This window comes from Scomber scombrus, chromosome 20 (genome assembly GCF_963691925.1).
Source record: "Scomber scombrus chromosome 20, fScoSco1.1, whole genome shotgun sequence".
In the NCBI taxonomy this organism is placed as follows: domain Eukaryota; kingdom Metazoa; phylum Chordata; class Actinopteri; order Scombriformes; family Scombridae; genus Scomber; species Scomber scombrus.
In genome coordinates, this window is record NC_084989.1 from 19,349,692 (window position 1) to 19,372,243 (window position 22,552).

A 22,552-nucleotide genomic window follows, 5' to 3' on the forward strand; every position below is an offset into this window, starting at 1 on the left:
AAACAGGGCATGCACATATGTCTAATTTAAAATGTGCCACAAAGGTAAATTACTTTTCAGAAAGGTAATCTGTCAAATGTGTCTTAAATTGACGTTTAAGGTATGATAGTCATTACCTGGTGGCTAACAGAATGCTAATTTCTGTAATCTGAATCATTGCATGTGTATTTGCATACTAAGCAAAAATGATGGACCCTGCTACTAACATGGATGGTGATGATGGACATCATGTACAGAAGCATATTCCTGCAAAACATGTCAAATATGGTATATTTTCATATAAGTTTAGTTCATGACTAAGATACATAAAAAGTAGATTTTTTTTCAAAAAGTAATAAAAAACTAAATATGAGGAATCCTACATAGATGTTATCTTTACAAATGTGTTTTTGATTTTATTGTAAGTTTGTATACTACCCTTTCAGAGTTATGTATTTTCTGATATCTATACAGTGACCATTGTGTTTATTCTCCATAGGAGATCTCTCCTGAAGATGTTTCCACAATCAGGGAAATCGATTGTCTTTGACAACTTTCCAGATCCAAGTGACGCCTGGGAAATCATTGAGACAATCGGCAAAGGGACCTATGGAAAAGTCTATAAAGTGCTTAACAAAATTGATGGAAGTAAAGCAGCAGTTAAGATATTGGATCCTATCCATGTAAGTGGTGTTTTTGGATGTTTTCTTTTTTAAATTATATTCAAGCAATATCTTACATGCATATCATCTTATTTAGGCCCAAATCGTATGTTATAAAACAATGTCTCTTTGTGTAGTCTGAAGTTTGCATATTTTATACTGTTTGGATAATGTCTTTAGTCTGAGTCATGCACATGTTGCAGTCAGTGCATGTTAATGCAGCTATAAGCTTGTGGTGTGTTTATGCCTTTAGTGGAAGCACAAGGTGGACCAATTACTGTCCTGTGGCCCTAAAAATCTCATATTTACAGCATCTGTATATTACAGATTTAGACACTAGCACAAATTAAATTCTTGTCTCATTTGATCTATCGTAACCTTACAGTTTGTTTTGCTCACTCAGTATTTGTACATTAGTTTTACTCTCAGTCTTACAGTGTGCACCTTAAACTTCATTCCATTTAATCTCTACAAAATGCATGGGTAAACATACGCATATGTAGAAAAAATAAAAATATGATGAGCTATATGATTTGAATGAGCAATGTCATCCAGAAATAATCATATTCATAGTTTATTTATGGCTTATTTGGTAAAATGCCTTAACCTACATTAAAAAATGAAATAGGATGCTATAATGGAAATTGAAACAGTAACAAAAACATTTATTTTCATGCATTTTTCCACTTTAACATAAGGAGTCCTTTCATGTAGAGAAAACTAATCAGGGTATTAAAATTAGAGGTTAAAAGGTGTGAAAAGTTTAGACAAGCATGCTCAAAGATCTCTGATAGATCTGATCCATCGTCAGCATAGTGGATGACTCACTAGTCCCTCCCTTGGCAAGATAAACATCATCCTGCTCGGCTTTACTCTGCACACAGGACATTTAGTAAAGGGGTTTCTTGTAATTATTCTCCCATCTACAAACATCAGCACATTATTGGAGCAAATTGCTTCTGATGAATTGTTCATTATCAGTGCAGCATATCATGGCGGTACTCTGATAATTTTAGGCTGTTTTGCTTGTGCAGCGTACAGCTTGTGTGAGGCGAAATGTGGCCTACAGAGAGAGCAACAACTTCATGTGATGTTGCTGGTGGTAGTGTGGGACTGATCCATCCACAGGAAGGAAATTGTTGAGGAACAATGAAAGAGATAATTTGTTTAGATTTTTTTATTGCACATTATCCATTTTTTTGATTAACACCGAAATGTAACTTAATCAGTTGTGACTGTTTTCAGACATTAATGGAGCCTTTCATACTTTATTTTGCCATGCAGCCTCTGTGTTTTACCCCAAACACCAGTTAGAGAAATTAGATGTCATTATGTCCTGCATAAACTGATAATACCTCCACTGTTGTCTATTTTTAAGGTACAGTGAACTTTATGGCTTATTTAGCAGCACTAATGAGGAGCCACTTTCATCTATTAAATCCAGCCTTCACCTTAATGAAAGTCTCATTAGTCTTTTGTGAAGTTGTTACAGTTTCTCATTATTGAGAAATGATTATCTACAGACCACTAGGCTGTGAGGACCATCATTACTATCATTTTAATCACAGCGTTGATTCCTTAACGTATAGACCTGTTACATACAGTGCAAGTCAAGTGCTTTTATATGCTATATGGTATGCTTGGTTTCAGGTTATGACATTCATGAAGCATTTCAGCAGAACATTTGTGATGTTTTCTTGTGTTGGTGAAAAGCACAGAGTTGTATAAACACTGTCAAGTGTTTTTGCTTCAGTTATTAGACTGCCATTGCCAATCTGTACTCATCTCTTAAAAATGTGATGAATTTAGACTAACCTCAACACAAATTCTGTTTATTATCATAGTAAATCAGAATATTGTTATATGATAGGTTCATAAAAAGCTTTAAATGTCCTTTGTCATGGCAGGATGCAAAGAATATGTGTCTGTGGAGGGTTAAATATATTTATATATATATTTTGCAGATCTTGATCATTTATCAGGTCTACCTCAGTGTTTTCTATATAAATTTATCCTGTCTTGCAGCATCATACAGCAGAAAAGAAACCCATAATTGTTATAATTAAGATGTTGTGGATTTGCCCTTTCCACCCACACTAAACTCCAGAGTCGACAAAAGAAACTTCACAAACTGTCCTAAAGAGCAGCAGCAGTGTGCTTAGAGGGATAAGCCTCCTCAGACAAGAGGATCAATACCACTTTTACATCTACGTCTTTTAATCATTGAGTTGGAAACAGGATTTGGTTAGCTTAACTTAGCATTAAGACTTGAAGCAGGAGGAAACAATTAGCCTGGCTCTGTCCAAAGTTTGAACATCTTGTTTTAACACTTTTTGTGTCAATGAAAAAACTCATGGCCAGGCTAGCTGGTTCCACCTGTTTTCAGTCTTTATGCTACGCTAAGCTAAGCTAACAGGATACTGGCTCCGGCTTCATATTTAATGTATTGACATATGAGTAAAAAAATAAGCATTTTTCCAAAAATGGGGAATAATTCCTTTAAACTGGAAAACTGGTATCACCACCATTCAATCTTTTCCCTCACGCTTTCTTCACCACAAAGTATCTCAAAACAGAAACATTTAAACATGATCAAATCATGACTTTATAGGTAACAAACTGAGTCTGTTCTGTAAATTTAACTGATGTGTGTCCTTTGTTTTGCAGGACATCGATGAGGAGATCGAAGCAGAGTACAACATCCTCAAAGCTCTGTCTGACCACCCCAATGTAGTCAAATTCTACGGGATGTACTACAAGAAGGATGTGAAATGTGGGGATCAGTTGTGGCTAGTACTGGAGGTAAGATCACCTGTTATATTGGAACAGAAAAGCCACCGCATGTTTGTCACAACCAATATGTTTGACAAAGACTAAGCGTGTATACCGGTGGAGCTATACCGTGCAGCAAAGATCATGAAGATGAAGATTAAAGGTCTGATTGTACTTCACACAGCCAGTCTCGCCAGGTTTATGTCGCGGTGACCAAATCTGACCAGGGATTATGTAACACTAAGCTACTATAGGCAGTCTTGGAGTTTACTTATAGGCAACCTAGGGATTTGGTTGCAGGCCAGTTAGCATTACAGACATGTTGGGTGGGGGTGGGGGTGGGGGATCGCTTGTTTGTTGTAGGCGCCCTGCTGAGAGCACAGATTTCTGTTTACAGTGTCTGTCTCATTGAATTAGTTTATACACCTGGCACGCTGGAACAAAGGTCAAGATGTCTCTTTGCGTAGCTGTTGTTTTTTTTTTTTTTTTTTTTTTTAGTTATGCAGTTTTTATATGTAAAATGTTTTAACTTTAAACAAAAATATCTTGCACCCACTGTCATACAACAATGGTTATATCCATGTGTACATTTGTGATATTTAACCTGAACTTGGTGGTGCCGCTGCAGCTTTCTGTACATCTAAAAAAGACTTGCCTCCAGCTCTCCAGTTCTTCATCTTTCATATTTCATTGCCTGCTGTAGCGCTTTTGAAATGTCAGGCTCCTGACAAACATGTAATGGAGGTCAACCTTAGAGAAGGAAAGTGTTTGTGGGGTACAACACGGCGGCAAATGTCGGTTTTCTTTGGCTTTTGACTTTCTGACTGTGTAATTTGTGTTCCTGCTTTGATAGAAAGTCGCACAAACCTGAAAACATCTGGTAAACATGATCAGCAGACTTAAGAGGTTTGATAAGAAATAATGCAGAAGGAAATCTCACAGCACTGGAACAGACTGAAGTGGATGAAGGCCACTGACTTTAATGATCCCATAACTTTCCATATATAGCATCATTTTTGCATTTAAGTGAAATATATCTATTCTATCACATGTATCGCCATGAAATGTGCTACAGATATTCATCATCCTCATAAGATGAATGCTAGTGACTTTAACAATCTCCTGAGTTATTGGTTTTTGGTTTTGGTTAAAAGAGAAATGCAAACATGTTCTCTCTTTGGTCTTAATAAACTAACATCTAATGCCTGCACCTTAAAAAGCAATGACCATTTCTTTTAACTACCCTCCACATGGTGCTGTTCCTTTATTCGGCTGCAGCAGTGCTAGAACACAGTGTCCATATTTCTGTAATCCAAGCTCAGTGGGCTTTGCATCAATTGCCGCAGTGTTATGCTAACCCAGTAGATAGTTTTCACCTCTCCAGCTTGTGTTTCCTTCCCTTTTCATCGCTGTCCTTCCTCCTGACCTTTGCAGAGGACCCTACAATTACTTCGCCCAGGATATCAAGTACAATCTAAGATGCTGAATAATCAGAACACAACCTACGGTATAGGAAAACAAAGACCTTAATCTGATAAGGCAGGTCTTATTTTGCACTGTAGTGATTGTTGGTTTTAAAATGTGTTAGCAGTTGGTTTTATTTATCTGTCAGGACTCAATTACTGCAAAGAAAAAAAAGAAATCTGGTGAAATCTGAGTCCACTCAGCTTTTCTACTTTGTTTACTCTCTGTTTCCTTCTGTGCTTTGCATATTCACTTTCAAAAAAATTCCCTTGCAAAACTCTGCAGCCAGCAGTCTAAATCTGGTGGCTAATCCTGAAGCTGAAATTACTGCTTGACAGTTTAGCAAGTGGATGTGTGTATTGAGGCAGTGTGCGTGTGTGTGTGTGTGTGTGTGTGTGGAGGTGATGGGGAGGGTACTCTGAAGTAGATGCACATGGGGTTTAGCAGTGAAGAGACAGGAAAGCAGTGAGTGAGGTGGTCATTCACCATGGTTACTGTCCCCCCCCCTTTCTAAACTGTAATTTTCCATCCTGCAGAGATGAGCCTTTCTTTGCCCTGGACTGACAGCAGACCGCTCATTATGAACAGAATTCATACAAATTGCATCCTCTACTTTGTTATCCTCTCATTGGGGTCCAGGAGCTTTTGGCTTTGCCTCTGTAGTGTGCTCCTTTATGATAGCGGATGCGGGCAGACAGGAGCAAGCTTTCATGTATGATGCTATAATTTAGCTCCCAGAGACCTTAAAAATACTTCAAAGATAGCGATAATGGAGCGGATTTTATTCTCTAATTAGAAATAAAAATCTGATTTAGATGTGCATTTCATTTGTGAGCTTGATGTTTCATATAAAGAGCCTGTTAAATGAAGGCCAATTTTTAGTACAACCTTTAAAAGCTCACCTTTCAAACATGTATCTTTTCTTCCATTATGCAAAAATGAGTCACCAAGTCACAAATTGAAATTGCGTTACTATGTGGCTGTACTGCATTTTGAGCCCTAAATTAAATTTGGTGGACCCAAATTGAACTGCTGTATTGTTACAATCTTTTATAATAATGTGGGGAGTAGCAAATGACATGGGCAAGCTGGTGTGTCCATTTAGACCAGAAACACCTGATCTCGGCTGTGACACCTTGTTTTAACTACTCCACAGAACACATCACTCCAACATTGTCACCTGATAGATCTTTTGTACTTATATTCAAAAGGCAGACACATCTTCATTCAGAGATTTTGCCTCAACACTGATCTAAGCCAGATTTGAACTTATACAGATACCATGAGTGAACCAACTGTGAGCTGTAATTCATCAGCTTTGGCTGCTTGTGTTTTCTCCAGTGTGTTTCTGATGACAGTGGAGATTTGATAGTGACAACATGGGGCAAATTGAAAGACAGGCTCAGTAATCCAAACCCTTTTTGGCACTTCCATTGGAAACGACTCTCCTCTCTGTGATCATCTTCTTTGTCACAAAGTGATAAACGAGCTTACTTTGGGTATATAGTGACTGTCCAGTTCAGTAAACATACCCTTTTAAGTAGCTGGCATTTTTACAACCTGGCTGGACAAGCCTCCCATTATCACTACATATTACAGAGTGAGTATATTTATTTACTTTGGTATATAATGAATGTATGACATGGCCTGAGAACCTACAATACATCTATTGTTGTAGTTTCGCTATAACAATTACAAATCAAAGCTGAACTGTTAATCAATTCTAAGAGTGGATTTAGTGGATTTAGTAGTCCACCTGTGGCAACTTAGACTGGTTGGATGTATTTAAGGGAGTAAGTCACCTGCTAATGTAACCACCTCCAAGGAAATGTGTACAGGGAAATAAAATATTTGCTGCGCTCAGGCATTAAGAAATAGAAGAAATAACAGCAAGAGGGGCCTTCATCATCACCATACATGCACCAGCATTTTTAGAGCTTCATAGAGACAGTTGAACCTGTCAAAACTAAAATTGTCTCTGTAGAACTTTATCAAACATGTCTTTAAGATGCAGTGGCTGAAAAAACATAAGAAGCATATGACAGCAGACCCAGAGTTTGTTAAATGATGCTTACAGAGGGATTTAATGGCTATAGAGTTAATGTGATTTGGGAATTTGTAGCAATACTGAGAACATGAGACTTTTTGAAGAAATGCAATGGAGTATGTAAAGTTTGTTGAGACACCACCACCACGCCTCTTTAACATCTGGTCAGGGACATAGATGAAAACTAACTAAGTAACGAAATTAATGAGCATCATCCCTGAAAAACATAATATAATCAAATTAATCAAATTTTCATTTATTCACTTATTTCACATATTTAGTTTTATTTGATAATTCAATCAGTTTTTGATTTGTAAATACAACTAAAACTACATGATGTTTTTGGGTTGTAGTTATATTGCAAAAAACAACCAAAAACAATCATATCCACTGAAACCAGACAGTGATTTTTGACAGTGTTGTTTATCTTATATCTTTGTACTACATTGTAGGTTTGTCACACACATATTGGAAGTTAAAAATAATATTAAATGTTCGTGCATTATAGTGTCTGTCCTGACACTTGCTGCAGGCCTCTGGAGTCATTAATTTCCAATGAGGTTTAAAATCGTATTCCTTGTTGGGACGTTTCAATAAACAGATAGAAAGTAGATACCTCGGCTATTATGCCTGTGTAAACGATAAGGCCAAAGTAACAATAGGAGCGCTTTTCTCTGGAGACTATCCAGCTTGTCACACACGCAGAAACACAAACCATCACTCAGTGCAGCACACGTGCTGCAACTCCATTAATGTGACAGTAAACAAGCAAAACAATATAGATTCATAATTGCATGGAAAAGTACATCAAAGATTAAAAAAAGTCAGCACCTGTGTGTTTAAAGGCTGCAGTGGTGTCTCAGGCCTGGGTGAGGGGACAGCCCTGTTTGTTTCATCTTTATGTTTGTTTCATCCACTTCTTTTACCCGTCTTTGATCAACTCCTTTCATTTACATGACTAAACAAGCACCTGACCTCATTTGTAATGGAGAGCATCCCACTTAATATTCAGCGTATTCAGTTTTATTCTTTGAAAAACTGACAGCTCTGTGGAAACACATATGTAGATGTAAGACATAGATCTTAACAGACCTTTTATATTACTGGTTTCTTTCTGCTTTTACCTGCAAATTGCAAACAATTCATATTTACTCAGTTATAGTTTGGAAGTTCTCTATTGGATATTTTTTGCAGTCCACTTTTGGGGATAATAGTAAATAAATAGCACCTGGTTGTATTGGTTTTAACACTTTTTTTTTTTTTTTTTTTTTTAAAGTACCTTCATACAGAAATCTTGTTAATGGCAAAATCCTGATCTTGAAGGTAATCTGAAGTGACAATTCTTTACAACACAGGTCCATATTCAATACACGGTTGCCCATAAAGTTGGAATAATTTTGTTTTCAGACACATTCCTCTTTTTATTTTCCATTCATACACATCAGTAATCACCTTTGGCCAGGTATAATGAGATTGATCAATACAATTTTGAGAATATATACACTTTATCTATCAAGAATAAATCACATTGTCACAATCATTTCATGAGAAGAAGTAAAAAATATTTTATTCCAACTTTATGGGCGACCGTGTATTTAAGTCTTCATTTTACGTTTTACTGTTTCTTAACAAAGTGGGAGTTTTATCTCAAAATCAACATGACCTATTTGACCAGATTTAATTTATTACATAGTCATCTTTTGACCCGCTAGTGTACTGTATATTCTGATGAGCTACAGTTTTGTTAGTTATCATGCAATCTATTGGGAATAAGTGGTTTGTTTCGTCTATATTATGATCATAGAGATGTTTCAGAAAAGAAACCTTCTACTAGTTACGTCATAATATCTGTACACCAGCTTTCACTTCATAGAAAAGTTAGGAAATCTGTATTAATCTGTACATGAATGAAATCAAAGCAGGGTTCATATATCATTTCCACCTGGCAGAGGTCTTCACCACATCTGACATAATTAATGTTCATGTCGAGCATCACTTTCTGTAAGTGAGCGCCGTGTAGCTAAGGAGGCTAAGGTGAGAGCGCTAACGTTTAGCTCAGTTAAATCTAGGGCACCGGACCTCTCATTAATATGGATTTGTCTGTCTGCTCTGTGTAATTTAATGATGACAGGTGATATGGCAGAGGTGATGTGGACTGACGTCAAGTTCGGCTCATTGTCAGAGAACCGTGCTGTCTGTGAAAGCCTCGGCGGTATTCTCTGCTTAACTGCAGTTTGTCTGTACGTCTGATAGCAGAGAGAGGGAGTGATTAAGCTCCCCATGTGGCAGCTGAGATACTTGCCATCCATCCTGCAACAGTTCTCTGGCTCCGCAGATAGAAAGCAGACACGAGGCACGGTGGAGAAACTTATGCCATCACTTAGTCAAGGTCAAAGACTTACTTCACTCTCAAATATCGGATTATGTTTTGATTCAGTTTACTTTTGCCAACAAGATACAGGACATCAATAATAACGTCAGGATGCATTTTTTTGTTTGATTTTGTATTAAAAGTGTTCATTGTAAGATGTAAGTGAAAGATTTGCAGTGGTGAGCTCAATTAGCTGCAATATGTAGCACAAAAAATAGGTAAGCATCAGACAAAAATATGGAAAAACAAACCAGCAAAGTAAAATGGGCCCCTAATTGGTGATTTGGGCACACAACCACAAATATTATACTTGTGTTGTGATACTACTGTTATACCAGTCAGCTCTTTTGTGCAGGAGACAGGGTAAATCATCCATAGAGTAATATTATATAGTATTTGCATCGTGTCCCTCTCTAGTGCAATCAAATAGTGTATCTAAATATGGGTTAATTTCTTATTTTTGCTCTTTTTTCAAAAAAAACATTGAACTAGATAAACCTCTTGCCTCCCTAAATATCCTTGTGAAATAAATGTATTGCATTAAAAGACTCATGTTGTGTACCAAAGCCTATCATTTTGAGTCTGCATTAAAAAGTCACAGTTGTGTAAATCTGCTTTATGTGCTGCACAATGTCTTTAGTATTGATTGCTGCAGGGGAGTGATTCTTATCCTCAATAACCATACACCACTGCCTGTTTATTGCCTAATTAAGCTTTCAGTATGCAAGTGTGGGAAATTAGTGCAATTATAAAAGAACAAGTAACACATGAAGAGATATGATGGAAATTTCCCATCTGACACAAAATGTTTTAGAAGTTATTTTCTTTAGTTTTCTTTTGTGCATGTATTGAAATGCAAAATGCTCACTACAAGCATAAGATGCAGGATTGCTTTTGCGTGTTCCTGCATTTGTAGATGATATCTTTTACCACACAGACTGACATGGTCTGTGTTTGCAAACAGTGTTCATATGGAGAATCTGCAATTTCTGTCGACTACCAGCTTCCAGCGCAATGATTGACATCTTAGAGCTTTATATTTTTCGTAAACCTCTGGTATCTCCCAAAGAAAGGCCTAAATTAAGGGTTATTATTGTTGCCAAGGCAACCCACTGGGTAATTTTCTGTAATTTTCCAAGTGGGATTGCTATTGACGGCGGAGTCCATATCTAGACACAGTATACCACAAGAAAACGCCTATAAAGACACAAAAATGAAATGTCTCTTACTGTGAGTGGAAGAAAAGGGTTCAAGCTGATATTAATGTTAGAACATTCTGTATCCAGCAAGAATTTTTAGCCTGTAAATGGTGCACAATTTATTATACAAACCTCGGCATTGTCTGGAAACATAAGAGGGTGTACTTCATTTGAAGATAATTTGTACACCCTTAATATTTACCCTGCTTAGTCATCACTGAGTAGATTAAACCCTGCACACAAAATGTACATTTTCTCCATGGGCACGATTCTCACCTCCCACTAAGCTGCCTCTAAAAGATAAGCTGCTAAAGATTGATAGAATCACTCTCGGCATCCCTCTTCTGGCTGTAAAATCTTACGATCAAAAACGGTTCCATCCCCTGCCGTTTCTCCTCTGCATGAAATTCTGCATCTGCCCCAGATTTCTACACATTGTATAAGATGAGCTATAAGTGCTGACTCATGTTGAGTCTTTTTTTGCTCATTGTCCTCTTTTCTTTGTGTTTTTTCTGTCGTAGCTTTGCAATGGTGGCTCGGTGACTGATCTGGCCAAAGGCATGCTGAAAAGGGGTGACAGAATGGATGAAGCCATTATTGCCTACATCCTGCAAGAAGCCCTCACTGTAAGTTTGGCCTTTTGAATGTGCACGGCTGCCGGTGGGGAGACAATGGCGTACTATAGATTTGAATTGAACAACCTCCTCCTCCTCTATAGATTGCTTTAATAAGAAGAGTGCATTTAAACTGGATCATTTTGGAGGCAGGTGCTTGTCAGAAAAAGCTCCTAACCCTTTTTTTCCCTTCTTTTTTTTTTTGCACAGGGCCTCCAACACCTGCACATCAACAAAACCATTCACCGTGATGTCAAAGGCAATAACATCTTAGTGACAACATATGGAGGGGTCAAACTCGTGGATTTTGGTATGCAGTGTGTCCCTTTGTGTAAAAGACAAGCTTTAACATCACGTCTTCCTTGTACTCCCCTTCTCTAATCATTGAAAACCATGTTATGGCTCTATTTAACAGAAGATTCTGTAAAGGGTCAAATCCATTACCTTCAGCTGCTTGCCGAATAAATTGCACCACTAATTAGTTTCCTTGAGAGGTTTACACAACCCAACAAGGTGGCAGATGATTATACTTTTCCATTAAGCTGTATCTTTTACATTCTACTGCAGACAGCAGAGGACATTGTTGCTATTCACTCTGTGTTTGCACTGATTTGCTTTTGGGTTTTCTTAACCAAATGAGGCGCTCAGAGCAGCACGCTATAGTTTTTGGATTGAAGGCTCATGATAGGCAAAGTGATTCTGACTATTTCCAGGGATGACTCACGGCCGTTTCTTCAGGGGCTGAAAAACCAGCTGCCTGTTTTCATTATAAATAAAATCCCCACTCAACGTGCTTGTAGGTTTGCATTTAGTCTGTTAATTGTGGGCTTCTCTTAAAAGCCCTTTTCCTAACCATGAAACACAAAGTGCACAACTCTTATGTAAAGAGGAGGAGGAGGGGATGAATTTGAAGTAGCTAATATGGAGCTGAGCCACCCTTTCATCCTCCTCACAAGACACAAGACTCTCAACACCTGTTTATTGCACCAGTTTTTAAGAGGAAAAGCATGAAGTCTTTAAGAACCAAGAAATTACACATTTAATTTGCTCTTTGAGTTCCAAAATGTCTCATTAGTGTTTAGTGTTGTCTTCATCTTGATTAGGGAGCCCATTAAAAGTATTTTGACTTCAGAAATGTGTTTATTAGTTCGTAATATTTTGGTGTTTCATGGTCAGCAGGCCAAAAAATAAGATTTGCTTGTGGAGGGAATTTTAATGCCTTTTTTAATTACGCATCTAAAACATCTTTACTAAGAACTTTTGTCAGCCAGCTATGAACCTGAGACGATCACTAAGACAGTTTCAGCGAGTAAGTTCCTAAATATCACTCACCCTCCCTCTGAACCATGAAACTAAGCCTCATGTCTAAACCCTTAACCCTAACCAAACCCTGGCTTTCTTTTATTGCATTAATGAATTACGTTTTCACATAATATAAACACAATAACTATGAGCCAAGATTAAATAGTTAGTTTATTAAGAAGTGTATGCAAGTTGTGCTGCATTACAAGAATCAGTTCAATGATGGATTAAACACAACACTACATTTGGTTTCCTCACATATGTCTCATTTTTGCTGCTGTATATTTAAGAAAGTAGACTTTTTATGATGTTACACCCTTAGTGGGTGTACTAATGGACTTGTACAAAACAAATGTAATGTACTGCACATTGTCTAAGAACATTTCAGTTGGGTCATGAAAGTAGAGAAAGCAGCTCCATTAACATCATGGTCAGCAGGAAATCACTGACATCTACAACAGCAAAATTGAATCCCTCATGAGATGCTAATACTGGCTAATATGCAATGTTTGTTAATGGTTGTGGAGAAGTGCCAAACGGCTCGAGCTGTCAAATTGTTCCTGAGAAAGACATTTAAAGTCCCTCTTGATGAGAGTGGCAGTTACATATCTACTAATACAATTATTTTATTAGCAGCTAAGTACATGAAAATAAGGTCCTTAATATTAGGGCTGATATTATGTTATGTTATGCAGTTTAAGCATTTTCGTAGAATACTGTGTAAGATATCAACAAGAGCATGATTTTTACAGTTAAATACAGATTCACAGTATGAGTATGGTTCTGAACACAATTTAAATATCATGAAATGTTCATCTGTTGTAGCAAATCTGTGCAGAAATGCATCATATAAATCTAAATAATTGAATCTATTATGTGATACTAATGGTCAGTGACCCACTGCAAAGCTAACACACCAGTGATGTGGAGAAAAGTGGACTCAACCCACACATATCTACTGTAGCTCCGAACATTAGGTTGTTACCAGATTTAGACATTTTGAAACAGTAGTCGGTAATGCAAAGAATTGTAATGTTCAAGTGAGTTTATCTGTCGTTCTTTACAGCTTGAGCTTGTAATATAATAACTGAAGCTACTTCCACTGGAAAAAATATCCACATACTACTTAATTTAACTGGTTATTAACTTTGTTATAAAAACAACGGAAATTCTTGTAAAAACAGCAACATGCCAAATGAATATAAACTTTGATTTATCATTACAGATTCAATTAGCCTATATTATGAAAGTCTGTTAGGTCTCACAGAAGATGTTGCATGTATGAGACTATTTATTTGAAGTGATGTTTCACAACTGCACAATCAAGATTCCTGTTTGCTTCAGAACATCTTATCAACTATCTGCTCTTTCTCTGGCTACCCAATGAAAGTCTAAGATACGAAGGGTGCAGCATCTATAAAAATGTATCTGAAAAGGAATTTATTATATAAAAACATTGCCAAAGTTCAACTCTCAGTTTACTATGTGTGTGTTGTATAGTGAGCAGCTCCTGAAACCCAGATAGGAAGTAATTACATTTAAAGTTGTAGCATTATGACCAATAAATCATTATGACATTTATTTTGTGACCTTAGAGTAATCGCTGCAAACTGTGATTAATCACTGCATTAGCTTATCTTGTGAGAATGCATATTTGCTGCTATATGATCTTTATTTAAAACAAATGCATACAGAATGAGTCAGGAAGGGTAGTGTGATAGGAAACAGTAAGGTGTCCAATGAAACACGGACTTGGTACTAAATGCTTAATTGTAAATATGACACGACTAAAGACAACTGTGAAGAATAAGAATAGAGGTACAAAGTGGAAGTCAGAAAAAGTAGAATATGCATTATCATGTTTAATACATGTATAAAGTTGAAGCTGTCACCCTGGTTAGGATTAGCAGTTAGTACCATGTTGTAGCAATGTGGAAGAAAGCTAAAATGACAAAACTAAAGCTAAATGTCATAATTCAGATGTTTTCAGATGTTATTTATCTCCTTATGTGATCACCCAAACCTGTATTTTAGCCATTAGTGGTATCTGTCTGCTTGTCCACCACTGAAATCTAACTATCTCTCCAACTGTGGGATAGATTGGCACAACATTTGGTACAGATATCCTTAATGCTCTAAGGATGAATCTTAGTGACTTTGGTTATCCAATGATTTTTTTCTCTAATGATAACATGAGGTTGACAATTGCAGTTTTGAGTGAAATGTGGAAACACTTTTGGATGGATCGCTGTTAAATAAGAATCTTTCTGCATATGTCTTTAAAAAAAAAGACAAATAGGAACATTAGAAACATAAGCGAATGGGTTCAAATAAAGACAAATCAAAGAAAGTTGTTTTAAAAGTTGTAAGAGCACATTTGTAACACCACAGGGAGACTGATAGAGTCTGGGGGATTAGGAACTACATTTACTGTAGCGTCATGTCCCCCCTCAGGATGAAAATATAATAACTTTGGTGATCCCTTAACATTTCATCTAGCACAATTAGGTCAACTTTTTAACATATCCAACACTTTATGACCCAATACCTTCAAAAACTAGGAACATTCCCATCAGTCTCAGCTTTGTCACTAGCAAATGTTAGCTAACTAAGGTGAAGCGTTATTGCTAACAATATTAGCTTGCTGACATTAGTATTTAAATCAAAGCACTGCTATTCTGAAGCTAAGTACAGTTAAATCTTCTGTGACGCAAAACATTTCTGACTTGCATTTAAATGTTCACTGTAAATCTGAATTTGTCACCCTTTCAAGACACTGCTTAAAATGTCATCTGTTTCACCTGAGATGAAGGTAGTGAACTGAGCTGATAAGACGAGGCGGTATTATCTGCCAATGAAGTCTTTGTCGACTTAAGATTTAAGTAGTGTTCAAAGAGCAAAGGCCCATATCGGAGTTTGTTCCAGAGCGAGAGAATAATAGGCACAAAAAAAAGTGTAACATCTTTTGTTATTACCAGTCTGCAAGTCTTTACCGTTCCTGACAGATATACGTTGTACCCAAAAATAGACAGGAGCAGAAAAGGGGGAAAAAAAGGAGCAGCAGTTTAGAAAGAAGCAAGATGTGTGTAAAAACTTGCAGTCAGTGTGACGAAACCAAAAAAAGGGGGCGACTCACGCTATCCTCTGCACTACACGCAGGCACTGCGTCATGCTGGGATTAATGGTTTTTCATGTGGAGGGGCGTACGCTACACTAAGCAGCTGAAGAGATAAAGCCCCCGCAGTGAGTCATCACCAGCAAGGAAACAAAATCGCAAAGAGATGGACCCAAAAAGAGCAGCGGAAGAATGAAAGGAGCTGCTCGTTCATGAGTCTCTCATGAATATTCTAATCGACAGCGTTATCTCTGTGATGATTATTAAGTGTGGCCCACCAGGCTCCACTCAGGGTTAATGTAGTGGAAAGAGAGGGGCTTTAAAAGCTTTAATAGGGAGCTCTTTGTGTATATGCATCCTCACAAATTGATATACCTTATATATCTTACAGCTACTATATGTGTGTGAGTGCATGTGTGTAACAATAAGTTTGATCAGATAATTGTGAGTTAACAGGGACAGTGTGGTTTCAGCATGTGCACTTCTGGAAATCTTTGTAAAACTGTGGGTCTACTGTGGTTCAGCTCTGTTGTTTAGTGACAGCACATGAGTGTGTGTAAGCCTTATGCATATATCCTCTGCTGCACGCTACTCTAATCCCTTCTGATGTTTGCCACAGAACTGCATTGCAACTCTTCTCCTGGCATTTCTCTCCACTGCTGACTTTAAACCACCAGCTCCCTCAGAGCATCAGTATGTTACTATACCGTACTGACGGCTATAAAGTCTTCACAAAATAGTGCACAGAAAGGCCTTTTGCTGACGTTGTTAAAATATATATTTATGGAGTATAAATGTTTTTCATGTTTCTGCAAAAAGGACTGTGCACATATCTGTTTTATGTTTTGAACAGATTTGAGCATTTCACCATCTGGGTGTTTTGTTGCTAGAATGCATTTCCTCTAAGCTTTTTAATGTTGTGTGTCCGATTGCTGAAACACTTTCTGCAAAATGCAGAAACTATGTAATTCAGATTCATGTAAAAACATCCTGCACACAAACAGAGATAATGTCCTGTAGCAGCATGCAGTGTATCAGTAGATCACCTTTTGTTTGTGGGGAGCCTTTTGTCTCGAGGCTCTGCTTTTGTCCTGGTTGCGGCTCCTGATCTGGCTGCTGCTTCAGCTGAGCCAGCCCTGGGATACATCACATTGTGGTGTAACACTGATTTGTCTGGACTGGAGTGAAGTCACGACTGTGGGTCAGCATGTTCCTTGTCAAGCTTTTTAACGCGCATTAATGCATGCACATAGGGACATACATGTCCTCTGTTTCTCTCTGCAGTCCCATTTTGTGCACAATTTATCTCCCTCTGACTCGATACCAGGATTGTCCTAACATTGTCCTCTTGTCTTGTTAAGGGGGTAAACATACAGTAAACTAATAAATCACTCAGATATATAGTATCATGTCCTGAGAGGAGGTAAGATGCTGTCTCCAGCTTCTCAAGCCTATTTACAGTTAAATTGTATTCAAATGCTGTTCTTGAAATGCCTACCAAAATCACCCACAGTCACATAAGAATTTGTAATTCAAAGCAATCTATCATTTGCAGGGGGGGAACACTTCAGCTTGATGGTACTGTTTGTATGTGTGTGTTTTGTTTTTCCTCCTTGTCACTATAGTGACAGCTCTATCAGTAAAGTACGAGAAAGCTCTGAGATTCGTTCAGGCCCATATCTGTTGTGCAGTACCCTGCTGTTTACTGTTCAACATTTCCCCTTTCACAGATCATCACATTTACCAGACTGATCTTTGTTGAAGGAAAAAAAATATGTCAAGGAAGTTACTGAGATGTTACAAATTGTCTCCATTGTCCTGAGAATGAGGCTAATGGCTAAAATGTGTATTCTCTTCCCTGCAGGTGTTTCAGCCCAGCTGACAAATACCCGTCTGAGGAGGAACACCTCTGTGGGGACTCCGTTCTGGATGGCTCCAGAGGTAGAGTAAAACTGGCCTATAAACACTCCCACAGCCCTTTCTTTTTCCACTACATTAGCCTGGAGCAGATCCCAGTCGGCCACAGCTAATAATCATCAATGAGATAACATTGTCAAATACAGTGTTCATGAACAAGAGGGAATGGACAGCCTCCATCATTCATTACTCATCTAATCATGTCTCGGTGCACCAGCAGTGGACTGTACCTTCTATACATCAAGATGTTATACCTGTATTACACATAATAAGTCACCCAGTCACATCCTCTTGTCCTGCACTTTTTATGGCAGATTAAAGGGCTGAAACATTATTTGAATAATTTTCTTAGTTTTGCATAAGATTGCATGTGATTTCAGATTTAGTAGAACTATTATTTTATCTCTCCGTAAGGGACAATATGAAGTGAATGTTTGTTTCCTCGGGGAGTGTTTTCTTTCTGCAATTACAGATATACACAGAAAACAACAAGTGTATCAAAAAATAAGTCATGATAAATGAAAGTGGCATACTAAAGCTTAAAATTGACACTGTTATGATGTGGCCTCAAGATGTTTTTTTGTGTAATGTTTTATTGTTTTAAACCACAAGCAGTGTCAGACTACACACGTCTACATCAGGTTTAACGAATAATTCAATTGTGGATCTTATTTTTTTCGTTTTTGACATCATTACAGTGTGTAATACATCATACTCATAAAGGTCATTGCTGAGTTCAGGGAACATCACTTAAAAAAGTCCAACAGGGCAAAACACTCAGTCACATAATCACTGTCTCTCCCAGGAGACAGAGCAAAGATAAACAGTAAAACCATTACCCGAAGTGTCAGTTGAAAACATCCATCATAGTTCAGAGATTTCATGTGCGATGAGGGGTTATTACCAACATTTCAAATACTAGGTTTAGACAAACTGCTTAAATTTTGAATTGGTTTCAAATTGTCTGAGTCCTTGTCATTCTTGCCCCCTCTGACATTTTTGTGTGTCCTAAGATTACTTCTGTGAATATCTGTGAATATAGAGACAATGGCCAAAGACAACAACACCCAAGTTATAAAGAAACAGAACCATCCTTAAGTCATTTGTTATTGGACAAAATTAAGACGCCCTGCCAGAAGACACCCACTTTTTAGGGGATACAAAACTTTAGACCTGACTTCCTGAGTGAGTAGATAGTCACTATTGAAATAATCAAAATATTAACTGTTTGTTATATTTGAATGTTTGGGACTAAGTATTCAGTAAAAGCAGATGCATGTTTGAGGTTATTGAGGAAACACCTTTCATTTATATTTTATTGAATCCAAACCACAAGACCTCAGGAAAACCTCAAAAGGTAGAGATATCCCACACCTAACCTCACCTAACCTCAACACACTGATCAGGACTAGACTGGATCAACCATTAGAAACCTTTGGAAGGGATATGATGGGTAAACATATACTCCTCACCACAGCCACCCTTACGCTTTTTAATTAATTATGGTTTTATATTACCTTCCAATGTAAACACTGTAGCCTGATTTAACCTCCATAAAGTAACCTAGCTCAACCCTTCTACCAAGTCAAAATTTTGGCATTTTTACATGAGGTTTGCATGCTGTGCAAATTCTGCAAATTAGAATATAAACTGCGTGACGTTTCGTTTCAGGCCGTCTCAAGGATTTTAATTTTAATTGAGTAAGATTTTCATCAACTAACTTAAAAGAAAGAACATGATGAAGGCGGACTCTTTAGACTGGAAAGCATTGAAATTGTTGTCCTCTGTAAATCAGGAGGGAGAACATTAAATTAGGAGCTAGAGTGTAATGCTATAACAACAAAAGCTTTTTGCTGACGTCTTTGAGAGTTCTGGAAAATATACAGGGTGGTATTTATTTGGATGTGGTCCTAACTACCTTTTAAAGAGGATTTGCTTTTATAACTTTGAGTTGTGGGGTAAGTTGTGTCATATCTGCACATTTTACAAATTTTAGATGAGCTTCTATATATTTGGCTTTTTTGTGCAAGCGTTTATCATTTAGATCAATTTTTTGTACAAAAATAGACATTAGAGGGACTGATTTGATAAAATAGTGAGGGACTTTGTGTTTTTCTCCATGGACTGTGTTTGCATGTGTACATTTCTATTTCAAATGTCTAATAATTCATAATGTGGTAACAATTTGTCTTTTTCTGCTTGTGTGTGTACATCACACATCACTACAGAGAACTGGGAATACAAATTAAATTGATTGCGGACATTTAACAATAATGTTGGATGTGTGTTTGTGTGTGTGTGTATGCGAAGCTTTGTGTACTCATACCTCCCCCTCAGATGATTCATGTTGTTGACTGGGTACCATGTTGCCCTCAGGACATCGATGATAGACTGTGTGTATGTGTGTGTGTGTGCTCACACTTTATTGCTCACAGTAGATGATGTTGATGAGATTGTGTGTTTGGAGTTCTGTTACAATTGGATCTATTCATTTGATAATGAGCAACACATTGACATTTTCTCTGTTAGATGTTTGTTTAGTATATGGTGTGTGTGTGCAAGGGCTGCCGAAAAATCCATGAACAATACATGAATATTGACTCCCTAATAAGTAAGACAAAATTTAACATCAGTCCTATTTTGTTAGCCAAGTCTGGTCAAGTCAAGTCTAATCAGTAATTTCAGAGATGAAAAAACCCCAAGAAATCAAGACATTTTGAGAAATTCAGATTTGGTGATTGGTGAACCTAAAGCCTAATTGGTGAACCTAAATCTAAAATAATTATGAAAATCTATTGGAATATATATGATTGCAATCTTTTGCTATTTAAGCAAAGCGTTTTTTGGGACTCACCGTCAGAGCTCCTTGTACACTCCTTCCTACAGTCATACTGAACACGACTCATCTAAGTAGCTCCCTTTTTACTTCAGTTTAGTCACAAAGTTACTCTTCAAAGCCTTTTTTATATTTTCCATTTTCATTGTTTTGTGTTGCAGGTAATCGCATGTGAGCAGCAGCTGGACTCGACCTACGATGCCCGTTGTGATGTTTGGTCCCTGGGCATCACGGCCATAGAGCTGGGTGATGGAGATCCACCATTGTCTGATCTCCACCCAATGAGAGCCCTTTTCAAAATACCAAGGTGAGCCTCAAACACACCTAAAATAATATAATCTATTGTTATCAGGCACCAGTCACTGTCTGTGATTTTTTAATTTAGGCTTGATAAATACTTTAAACTTCCATCCAACCTTCTTGCTGTACCTTCATGATTGTCATGAGTGCTTTAAAGTTAAAGTTTGATTCACAAATATTTGACTTTGACTTGACTTATAGTTTACTGAACTTAGGACTCTTCATTATGGCAAAATGAACATTTGCCTGTACACATAATCAAGCGTTTGAAGACACTAATGATTAAATTACAATTAGTGTAAAAAGAAAATCCTAAGTCTTCAGTTTGTTCTGATAGCTGACATGCTATCAGAACAGCTCTTCCCTGTGACAGAAATAAAGAGGGAATATTTGGGAGGCAGTCATGTTATAGCCACAGAGATATCTGATGAGAATATTATAGTGTACAGGTGCTGCTACACTGTCAGCTGCAATACAAGATGTTACTGGGCAGAAACCTGCAGTGAGACAGAGGCAGCTGTCAGAGTGAGAGAAGTTTCCAACTACTGAAATATAGAGATTGCTGCATCAAAGTGTGGCCATAAAAATCATGAAATCTAAAACCTTTTAGATAAATTGGCAGCCATGATGATGAGAATATGCTAAAGAGAATATACATTTTGCACTAAGTTTGTTCCACTTGTATATTACATTTCTCTGTGAAAATTCAGATTAGGATATTATAATTGTAAATCAAACAGTTTCTGCACAGTGAAGAAAGACAGAGATGATTTATTCATGACACGTACGACAGATCTCAACCACTCGTAAATTTCATTCATACCTAAGTGAAAATTCTAAGTATAAGAAAATTGATGAATGCCACAAATGTTCTAAAATCACTCATTGGTGCATTTTAAGAACAAATCTGTTCATAAAAGGACCAATGCTTTAAAGGTATGACTCTACGCATAATTTCCTCTGAGCAGAACAAAAACAAGCTGATATTTTATTCTCTGCACTGATGCAGACAATCAGACAGTGATGTGCTTGTTTTCATTTCCCTCTCTCCTGGCAGAGTAGAATATGAAGACAAAGTGATGCATGGTGCTTGTACTACATTCCAAAAAAGCCATCTCCTGTCATTTGCCTCTCTGTACTGACTGCCACCAGACAAAGTACAGTCTTTTCATTTCAAACAGCTTTTTTCTGCTCACTGGGGCTTATTCTTAAACCCCTCCCCTCCTGGCACAGATCCCATTTCTCCTGTGGGGGAGGCTGAGAGCACAGCCACCAACCCTCTCATCTAGTGTGTACTGTGGGCCTGAAGGTGAAAAGTAATTGTTTACTGTCTCCTGATTCTGGTGTGAGGGCTGCATAAGCACTTACCATCACTGTCATCTTAACGGCACAGTACTTTGTCCATCACCGCCCTGAAATAGTGTGCACTTTAAACACACACACACACACACACACACACACACACACACACACACACACACACACACACACACACACACACACACGCACATGGGCCATTCCTGTGTCATAGCTGTGCTGTGTGTGTGCTCACAGGGTCGTGCTCCACAGGAGCCATCACACAGCTCTCTCTGAATCTATGTGACTGCTTTAGCCAGAGCTTCAGGCTTTTTGTTCTCACTCCTCACCTCCCTCGTCTCACTACTCTGCCTTCATTTGTCAAACAGTCTTGCAAAAAGCCACACCGAAGGCACTGATTCAACCATAATCGTCTTTTTTTAATGTAGCTTGGCTTAAAAAGGAACAAACAGAAACAGTATATCATCAGGGACAAATGTCAACTTGATGTGTTCCCTGTTATGCCTGAATGCAAGTTTGTATCCCTTAGTGATGTGAATTTTAGTTATTATTACTATTTTTACATGGAATACTAAAAAGTTGAATAAAATGGCTAATGGGGCTGCAGTAGACAAAGGGTGTACTTCCTAATACTACCCTTATAAATGCAGGACTGGG

The 22,552-nt window shown here is 37.6% G+C and overlaps 1 protein-coding gene across 1 annotated transcript; it reads left to right on the top strand.

The window, feature by feature from the left end:
- The first annotated feature begins 494 nt into the window (after positions 1-494).
- LOC134002176 (myosin-IIIa-like) lies at positions 495-20,589 on the top strand. The gene is made up of 6 exons (XM_062441463.1): positions 495-662; positions 3,309-3,443; positions 11,016-11,120; positions 11,319-11,418; positions 17,390-17,466; positions 20,440-20,589. The coding sequence occupies exons 1-6, from the start codon at positions 495-497 to the stop codon at positions 20,587-20,589; spliced, it is 735 nt and encodes a 244-aa protein (XP_062297447.1).
- Positions 20,590-22,552: the final 1,963 nt, after the last annotated feature.